The sequence below is a fragment of the Prionailurus bengalensis genome, chromosome C1, assembly GCF_016509475.1.
Source record: "Prionailurus bengalensis isolate Pbe53 chromosome C1, Fcat_Pben_1.1_paternal_pri, whole genome shotgun sequence".
NCBI lineage: Eukaryota > Metazoa > Chordata > Mammalia > Carnivora > Felidae > Prionailurus > Prionailurus bengalensis.
In genome coordinates this window covers 161865020-161875361 of record NC_057345.1, presented here as the reverse complement: position 1 = coordinate 161875361, position 10342 = coordinate 161865020, and the positions used below count along the sequence as shown (strand labels likewise).

General features: G+C 38.1%; 1 protein-coding gene and 1 long non-coding RNA gene across 3 annotated transcripts in view; one reads left to right on the top strand and one right to left on the bottom strand.

Annotated features, from left to right (window-relative positions):
• Positions 1-3395: 3395 nt before the first annotated feature.
• Positions 3396-10342, bottom strand: part of ITGA6 (integrin subunit alpha 6) — a 78550-nt gene continuing 71603 nt past the window's right edge. The window contains exons 25-26 of one of the 2 annotated variants that reach the window (XM_043577053.1): positions 7623-7752; positions 5371-5481 (exon numbers count right to left, since the gene is read on the bottom strand). In XM_043577053.1, the coding sequence (XP_043432988.1) occupies positions 7645-7752 (108 nt within the window). In that variant the 3' untranslated portion in view covers positions 5371-5481; positions 7623-7644. Of the gene's footprint in view, positions 5482-7622; positions 7753-10342 lie in introns of both variants that reach the window. The other variant, XM_043577052.1, reaches the window with a different exon arrangement.
• On the top strand, positions 4566-6081 carry LOC122481460. Its single transcript, XR_006296855.1, has 2 exons — positions 4566-4676; positions 5374-6081. It is a non-coding gene; the product is annotated as an uncharacterized LOC122481460 (long non-coding RNA).

Genomic DNA, 10342 nt, shown 5'->3' with positions numbered 1-10342 from the left:
CAACCACCAATTCTCTGTGGTCATCTGTCTCTGCTTTGCTTTGTTTTTTATATTCCACATTTAAGTGAAATTATATGGTATCTGTCTTTCTCTGACTTACTTCACTTAGCATAATGTGCTCTAGGTCCACCCATGTTGTCACAAATGGCAAGATCTCATTTTTTTATGACTAATATTCCACAGAACGTAAATACCGCATCTTCTTTATCCATTCGTCTATCCGTGAACACTGAGGTTGCTTCCATATCTTGGCTATTGTAAATAATGCTGCAGTTAACATAGGGGTGTCTGTGTCTTTTTAAATTAGTATTTTTTTCTTTGAGTAAATACCCAGTAATGGAATTACTGAATCATATGGTATTTCTAATTTGAGGAACCTCCATACTATTTTCCACAGTGGCTGCACCAATTCACATTCCCACCAATAGCACATGAGGGTTCCCTTTTCTCCACATCCCCACCAACACTTACTTGTTTCTTGTGCTTTTGATACTAGCCATTCTGACAGGTGTGATAGGTGTGGGGTGATACCTGATTATGATTTGATTTGGATTTCCCTGGTATTTAGTGAGGTTAAGCATCTTTTCATGTATCTGTTAGCCACGTGTGTCTTGTTTGGAAAAGTGTCTATTTAGGTCCTCTACTCATTTTTAATTGGATTATTTCTACTTTTGGTGTCAAGTTGTAGAAGTTCTTTATGTATTTTGTATATAATCCCCTTATTGGATGTTTCATTTGCAAATATCTTCTCCCATTCAACAGGTTGCCTTTTCCTTTCGTCAGTTCCTTCACTATGCAAATGCTTTTGATCTTGGCATAGTCCCAATAGTTTATTTTTGCTTTTGTTTCCCTTGCCTGAGAAAACCTGGCCAGAAGAATGTTGCTAACTAAGGCTGATGTCAAAGAGATTACTACGTAGGTTTTCTTCTAGGAGTTATGATTTCATGTCTCCCATTTAAGTCTTTAATCCATTTTGAGTTTTTGTGTATGGTGTAAGAAACTAGTTTTCCCAGCACCATTTATTAAGACTGTCTTTTCCCTATTGTATATTTCTGCTTCCTTTGTCATAAACTGATAAGTTTGGATTTATTTCTAGGCTCTCTCTTTTGTTTCATCGACATAGGTCTTTTTTTGTGCTTGTACCGTAGTGTTATGATTATTATAGATTCGTAATATATCTGGGATACATCCCTTTAGCTCTGTTCTTCTTTCTCAAGATTGCTTTGGTTTGCCATCTGTTGTTTTAGGTAAGCTTCCTATAAGAGGTCTCATTTGTATGTGTATCCCCAGAGTCTATTACCATCCTTAGAAGTTTTACTTCCAACTGGAAGAAACAGTTAAACGACATCTATCTCCATTTCACAATGACAGGGTGTTAGCAGAATATTCACTTAAATCTATCTACTGGTTATTGGTGAATTGAATGCTTATCTGCTAAGCTCTGGATAACAAAAGAAGTAATGTCATCCCTATAGTTTGAGACTTTTTTGTGAATGTTCTAGAAGAATGAATAGTAGGAAATTTTATCTGATCTCTGCTAACATGGGTCTGTTGCTGCTCATTTCCATGCAACAGACAGCCTGAGAGATGGCATCAGAAGGGCAGAGACTGATGCCCATGAGCTCCACTGACTTATAAAATTTGCACTTGACTCCTTTACTCCAGGGTCCTCATTAACCATTCCCTGGCTGGTTATATACTTTGTGGCACCTTCTCCACCCTCACACTGTGCTAGACCAGTTTTCTCACTCTGATTTGTGTTTTATAATTCACTTATTCTTGGAGGATTTAACCATGAATCCTTTCACAACTGTCCCTCTAGATAGGTCTGTTGTTATCGCCTTTTGCACACCTGGCCTCAGCCACTGGTACTCAGCACTCAGTGCTCCCCATTCTAACAGCTGGGCCTTTCAGAGTCAGCGAAACCTTTTTTTTTTTTTTTTTTTTTTAAGAGAAAGAAAGAGAAAGAAAACACTTGCCATTTGACCAGAAGCAGGAACTACTAGGAGAACAGAGGCCTACTAGCTTTTTTTTGCGATAGCTACTGTTTTGAAATCATTCTGAAGTTAATTTTCTTCATCTCTTTGAACCTTGCCTTCTCCTTGGTGGTTGAGCCATGACTGGACCCTACCCTTAGGTGTTATAGAATTGCCTGTAATCATTTACTTTATGCTACCCCACCTGATCACAACTTTCATACATTCCTGTTTTCTTAGCCCTCAGGTTGTATTCATGTGGAACCCAGCCACCTATAGCATTTCACTCTTTTCTTCAAAACAAAACAATCTGTTAATCCCAGTCTGTCTTCCCACATTGTCCTTTCATAGGTTAGTGTACTGGAGATCACTTCTCAGTAAGATATTTTCACTTAGAGTAGAAGGCTTGGTCTTATCCTTACTCCCCTGGTCTGGACAATTTAAAGCATTCCCACTTACATCTCAATAGTCTCAACTAGTCTCAACCCCAAGGGCATGACCCAGTGTGTGGTTGTGGCAAGTAATCTGTAACCAACAACAAAACGTCAGTGTTTGTAAATGGATCCCATTACTCTACAACTGTCATTTCTAGGCACTCCTGTATGATTTTTTAAGAGGGAGAGAAAGGGGTAGAATCCCTGGCGTCCTATAAAGCATTGGCATGATGTCCAGTGCAAGTCATTTATGCCATCACCCTAGCCAGGCCACAGTACGGACACTCTGAGTGATTACACACTGTAGTAATTAATCTGGGCGGATCCTTGGGACCGTGAATAAGAGGTTCACAGCCACTGGTCTGTCATTAAAAACCCACATTTCTTTGGGTGGTAATACCGGTCTGATCTTCAGAGAACTAAGACTACAATTCACTATATAATACCAAATAGAAAACTATTAATTTACTAGACAGTATATTTTGCATTGGAAAATTATCCAGGCCAGTGCATGCTGTGTTATCTGAGCACTACATACATGCCTTATTTTTATTTATTAGATTGTGATAAACCAGCTAGAAAAGGTTCATAAAATTGCTTAAATCTAAACAAAATCCTTTGGTGAAGAAAATATTTTCAGACTGGTCAATTTTGTCAGATCAGTCCTTGGTGATCAGTAATGACACATGTCACATCCAAAATACCTTCTAAGAAGAAAGCAACTTTGCCCTAGGAACTTTTACTCTTCATTCCATGGTATCATTGCTAAACGACATCTCAATTTGTAGGCATCTTGAATAAACCGTCTTTAAGATCATTTTCTTTTGACATCAACTGAACAGTAGAGCCCAAAGGAAAAAAAGAAAACCTTCAATCATATAAAATAAAAATCTCAAATACTTCAGTTTGGCTCCATGGAATAAAAAAAATTCAGGTTATAATTTTAGAGTTTGTTTCACATATGTAATGTGGTGTTACTAAGCAATGAACACTTTCATAAAAAATTTATTTCACACTTTTATACAAATATCCACAGGTATTTTCTAATCATGAAATAATTTTACAGTGCTAGTTAGTATTAAAATGTATCAAATGCAAACAGACCAGTGACTTGACTTGAGATGACATTTTTAACAATAAACACCACTACATTCTTGTTTCATTGTTGTTGAACCACCCTTCCACCTCCTCCCTCCCTTTTATTCATTTTTTTTTATAACAAAGGTCTGTAACACTCAAAATACCAGCTTCTTAGCAACCTAGAAAGACAGTGCATTAGGTTACAAGTTACCTAAGGAAGAAATTGAGATTTCAAACACTGGTATGACCGATTTTAGAGAAATTTTTGTAAACAAAGTATCATTTGTAAAACTGTCTTTGTGAATGAAAATCCCAAAGTACAACAAGAGTATCTTAAGGGCATACGATTTCTGAAAAGAAAAAAAAAGCTCCACAGCAAAAATGGCACATATAGCTGTATTTTGTTCTTTTGAAAGATTGAGACACTGCTTATACTATATGCAAACAAATTAGCACCTGCTTGCTATTATTCCCCATATAACATTTTGAAATTTTTTTTAATTCAGCTGTACTACCTATTCAATCTCTGTTGAATGTATAAAAATGCCACTTCCATTCTTATAATTAAGCCATTTAAAATTGTGGTTAGTGCAGTCCCAAAGTAATTTGGGGGAATACAGATTAGGGGAGGAAACAAAGTTAAAGACAGAACATTGACTCACTGTTTCCAACATTCAAAAACTTAAAAGCCATGATGTTCTGACTTTCGTTATCAGATACTCAGTAGTCTCATGCTGGATCAGTCTGGATCTGCCAGAGGCACCCACCATTTCTTTCAAGTCCTGATTATACAATACTTGCAGTAAGGACTAAACTGCACTGAAGTTCAGCAAACGAACACATTATTTCCAAGGGTTCCTGAAAGTTACAGCACAAAATGCAGGACACATCACACAGGGCTCCAAACTCAGAAGTATCCACTGTGTGGTAAGGATTAAACCTCTACGGTTAATTCCTATTTCTTAAACATTTTGGGTCTGGAGGAAGGCGTGTGAGGGCTGTCATGAAGGGAGATGCAGTAGGAACTTTATAAGGAATGTTGTTGTTGTTGTTGTTGTTTTGCAGTAAATCCAAACCAGTGACAATCCAGGTTCTAATTCTGATGGTTTAATCCAACTGAAGAGAATCTTTGGCCTGTCAATGACAAAATGGTTTATAAAGAAGAAAAAATAAATACCATATACAAGTAAGTATAACTAGCATTCAAGTCTGTTGCACCTGTGTGTTTTAGTGAAAAGGAAGCATGAAACCTGTATGTTATCTAGTGTGAGTATTCACACATCTAGGAAATGGGAAAAGATGGCAGGATGGCAGCATCACCTATTGCACATTTAAGAATAGCACTTTAAATCGAAATACAACTCCCCCGACGGCATAGTCTTGTGATGAGGGACAGTTAACTTGCGAGTTCTCGAGTCCTATGGGAACAATGTGTGCAGAGGCAGCGCCAGGTTAGGACCAGTCTGTTAGCGCCGAGACGGGGAGCCCTCTTCAGCTAGGCTAAGCGGGAAGATGTCACGTGAGCGCCACCCGGCGGTCCCTGTCCCGGCACGTGTAAGTCAGCCACACCAAAACAACAAAGGCAACCCGGAAAGTTAAATTAAGGCAGTGAAAGAAAAATCCATTCCAACAGTCTTAAATTTGGCTGTGCAAAACCGGAGCCTCAGGCTACATGACCACGTCCACAGTTGAAACTGCTCAGTTCGTACTGTGTGTAGTCTGTCTGAAGTTAATATTCCAGGGATGGAGCAGCCTTTTAAGTCCGTTTCGATTTGAGTTGGGAGGGGGAGGGTGCAGTTTGGGAACTGTGAAGCTTTTTCTGGCCCCCTTTAAGAGTAGCTTTCATTTTCATTCCACCTTGTGATCCACTGTTTTTTTTCAAGGTTATCATTATATTTTTCATCTTTGATCTCCCGCTCTTCCTTCCGGATCCTCACAGCATGGTATCGGGGAACGCTATCATCGTACCTAGAGCGCTTAAAGAATCCGCACTGACGAAGGGGAAAGAGAAACAGAAACAAACTAAGTATCTCAAGACAAGCAAATGCACAAAATGGGAATGTCTAAGCTTTCTGTTCAGCTACGCCTACCTTTGGATGAAGGGGAAAAAATAAACATGGTTTCTTTTAAGAAGGATCTAGTAGGTCCAAAAGACATACCAGCAGTGGGGATAAACAGAAGAGAAGACAGCTGTTAACATTGGAAGAAAAGTCCGTTTTTCCATTGTGTCTCTACTAACAAACTTAAGAGTTATGGAAAAATGCTTCCATTTTTTATAATCACGATATTGTATGTTAAAGATCTAATTTTCAGGTTAAAAAGATTGGTCTTTAAAAATGATATTCTAATAAAGGCCATAAACCAAAGATTATTCATACCCCTTTCCCACTAACAAAATGGAATCAGAGCACAAATATTTTACAAATTACTATTTAAATATGCCAGTGTTCAAATGGGCCAATTTAAGAATCTTCTCTCCTCCAAGGCTCAGCACATATCTCTCATTAGCTACCAGGCAATTTACACTGCCTGGATTTCCTGTTGTGCTTATAAATTAAGCTGTTTCATTAATAAATCATGTAGTAACTGTGTCCTGTAATAAAATCAATTGTGTACCACAAAAACTTGAGGACAGTAGCACTACATTGAATTTCCGAGCACCCCTGATCTTTTTGGCAAAGGAAATTTAACACTAAAATTATTAATGAATATATATTTTATTCATTTTTTAAAAAATATTCAATCTAATCGAAAGTAGATTTTTATTGAGAACATATTAGGAAGTTTTTTACTCAAACTGAATTTTTAAAATGAATAAAATATACGTTTAATGAAACAGATGTGTTTTCAATTTAAAAATGCAGATAGAGGGAAGATGAGGAAGACAGTTGGGGAAGACAGTTGGAAGGGTCAATTTGTATCACGTAACAGGAATGGAACATTTAGATGTTATAAAAGTGTCACAGGGCAAAGTAAAATTATATCCAGGCATCACTAAATCAATAGGAAAAACTGACCAAGACAGTTTGTTCTAAGGCCATTTCTACATTGGACTCCATAATTATTCTGTGCAAAAAGCCAAAATACCTATCAATTACAAAATGTGGCTCTTGCTTCATTTAGACAAAGGAGGAAATCAAGGGTGGTATGTAAAACTGAAATGGAAATGCTGGGGTTCATCATGACAATGTCATGGAAAGGGATTGTGGAGTAATTCTATCCTCTCATGCCCAGAGAAATGGAAAAAGGAATTCTCACCAATTCCTGTTTCCATGGATCTACACACAAGAGAAGCAAAATACATGAACTTAAAATCAACCAAGAACCAAAGTTGAATAAAATCTCTAGGAACATGAAACAAGGTCAAACTCCATTACAACAACATTGAAATAGTAACTGTCCAGATCATTTTTATATTAGAATTTTGCATAATGAAGGTCACTTTAGAACCATCTTCTGAAATTGGCCATCATGTCCACCATGTCAACAACAGTCATAGTTTGTTGTAATGGTCTTTGACCTGTAGTAGATAAGCAGGAAAAGGAAGTTGCATGCTTAGCTAGCATAAAACAATTTCTGAGCAACAATAAAAGCATTCCAAGCCCTCCCCCATCACTTTATAGCAAGATCAAAAAAGACAGAAAGCCTTCTCTTCCGGAGAAACACAATGTTTCCAACATGCAACAGGTTAATTAGGCAGTCAACACAAGCTTCTATCTCTGGGAAATTCCAAAATGGACAAGAAACCAGTCACGATTTCTTATTCATCTTTGAAATTCCAAGTGGGATGCTAGGTACTGGATTGACAACACATGGCAAACTGGGCTACTGTGGAGGGCTAATGCCTCCTTTTGTGTGTACATAGATTACAATCTTCTTCATTGCTGTGGGTGATGTTTGACGACAACACAGAACAACTCACCTGCAACAAAAGATTCTTTGTGCATTTCTAAAAAATAAAAAAACCCTGAGCTTTCAAGTGAAATAGAATAAATCCAAGCAAGGCAAGCCAGTGTGGACATTTGGAAACATCTGTTAATGGGACACACACAGCAAGCTGTTGCTCTTAAAGTTAGCCACCACAACCATAGCACGTCCCACAGCTAGCAATTAAAAAACATTGATCAATTACCAATTACAGAAGTAGATCAATACTATGCATCAGAAGTAAGCCTCTCTTTATCAGATGGCTGAGCATGGATCTCAGCCTTGTGATATGTGGCATCATAATGATCTTTCTTATTTCTCTTGAAGAAACCACACTATAAGGAAGCAAGGTATTTAGTCAGTTTTACAGTTTTGTATATAAGAGCTAAACAAAAGCAAATCTCAGATGTTAACCTGTTTTCTATTTATAGCTTGTTTATTTACAAAGAGACCATGATGGATCAGCCAAAAGTGGACCGCCACCCGCACTATGTTACACGGACAGCGACCAAACCAACTCGATTCTCATGGGTCTCTGGTCAGATACTTAGATGACATTACTCAGCTGATTTTTGTATTTGTAACAGAAATCCTGAGGACAAAAATCATTGTAACGATTATGAATATGAACTCTAAAACAGGCAAAAGATTGACTTTTGCGTTTTACTTAGACAAAGGTTAAGGAGGTTCTCTAAAATTTAGCACAAATCCAAATAAAAAAAGATGCTGTGTTTTTCTGCCTTTCACAGTAACTTGTATGGAACAAATGCCATCTACTCGAAGCCTTTGGATTTGTGGGTAAATCACAATATAAATTTGAATTTACCATCATGAAAGAATGATTGCTGTCATTTTCCCAAATTCTGAACCACTAAGAAACCCTTAAGTGGTAGGAACCTATGTTCTTCAGGTTAAGTCACTCTAAATGAACACAGAAGTGTAATTCCACTTTCTACTATAATTTCCTTCATTCAATGATGGAGAAATTTTTTGGTCTACTTGTTCATAAGGCTATGGAACTGCCCTTTGAAACATAGCTTGGTCAAATAAACCTGCCCTCCTGGAAAACTGTGCTTCCTAGCCTGGCAACTCATGAAAGTAAAAATCTAGGTCTGTTTTGTATAGCATGCTAACTACTAAGTACATGAGAGTATTCAAATTTAAATGAAAAATACCTCCGTCGCACCAGCCACATTCCAAGTGCTCAGTAGTCACCTGTGTCTCATGACTACACATTGCATAGTGCAGCTGCAGAACACTTCCATTATCACAGGGCGTTTTATGGGCAGCACGGATCTAAACTCTCTATCCTGGTGTTTACTTGTGACTCTCTCCATTTAATACACAGTGAACACACCCAGCCAACTTTCAGTCACACATGCCAGGCAACAGGGTGGGGAGAAGGAATGAGCCAGGAACCCGAAGTCCTGGTCCTGCCTGCAGTTTGGCAACATTCTTAATATCCACAGGCATGAGCATCCTTGTCGGCACAATTAAAGCGACTGGACCAGCCTCAAGGACTTCTTGTCTTTATCTTCCAACAAAACCCTATGTAATGTCCTGGAATTTAAAGCAGATATCAGAACTACTCTGGTTGAAGTGGGGATATTTGCACTAACTCCCCTGCCTCACTTCATCTTGGCACCTATGTGGATGTGCAAAACTCACTTTAAAGGCCACTGAACCAGAGTCCTCTCTGGCCCTCCAGTTCTAGGATTTTAACACATAAAAACAAATAGTTCACTTTCAGAAAGAAGAGTATCCGTAAAGTAATAAAAATGATCTTCATGGAGGGGACATAGAGGTTGTCTGAGTTGCACTTTTGAGTTCTGGAGACTTTAGAGCTACAAACAACCCATGAGATCACACAGTCCAATGTACGTACTAAAGAGCTAAAACAAACCAGTGCCCTGGGGAGATGAAATGATTTGCCTAAAATTATACAGCTTGGGTTTCTTAACTCTCAACCCACTGCTATGTCTCACCCTCATTAAAGACTGCCAATAAGACCTGCTCTGAAAAAGACTGTCTTTGTGACCTCCTCCCAAGAGTACATGACGGTCATCCTCAGATATCAAACCTCAAATTCAGTTTTTGATACCAAAATAGCTTCCAGAGCATCTCCTATGGCTGGCTGTGCTGACCAGAGAAACCTACTGCCTAAAGTGAACATCAGAGGTAGGATTGGCTAATGTCCAATTCAAGGAGGAGTCTTGGCATGAACAATTACAAAGCTTCAATCACACATTTGGAGGACACCAGAAAGTTATCTCACACTAGGAAAAGGAAGTTACTTGGAAAAATAAAAAAGAAATGTCCAATATTTGAAAGTGACAATATCCTGAATCCTTGTCAATTATACTTGGATCCAAGGGAAGGATATAGGTGGTTTGGTCCTGGAGATTGTTGGTAGAGGTTCATAATCATTTGCCCAAAATCCTGTGGACCAGAATTTTTCTGGAAATCCAGAAATTTTGGCATCTTAGAAAAGTAACATGCTGCATACATAATGCCACTGTAATCTAGACATTAGTTTCACAGAACTGCTAAATAAAGGATAAAGGGTATATACTGCCTCTCTTCACATGTCGTCTTGTTCCCAAATAAGTCGTTACAAATTTTCAGTTTTTTTGCAATTTGTAACTGTCGATAAGGGACTATGAGCCTCCTTTACTCACTTAGAATCGTCCAAAATCTACAGGTCACAATCTTTGGCAACGAAAGTATGCATCCATCCCACACACATATTTTTGTAATGTAGACTATTTACTGGCAGAAATCAAGGGGAAGATACTAAACTTTATTTGCGGGACCAAATTCTCATGAAGAACATCAAATTAAACCCAGATCTTCCTCATGTTTGATAGAGGCTATGAGGACTCCCTTGCAATGGAGTTATTAATTTCATGTTTTTAATGTTTGTTT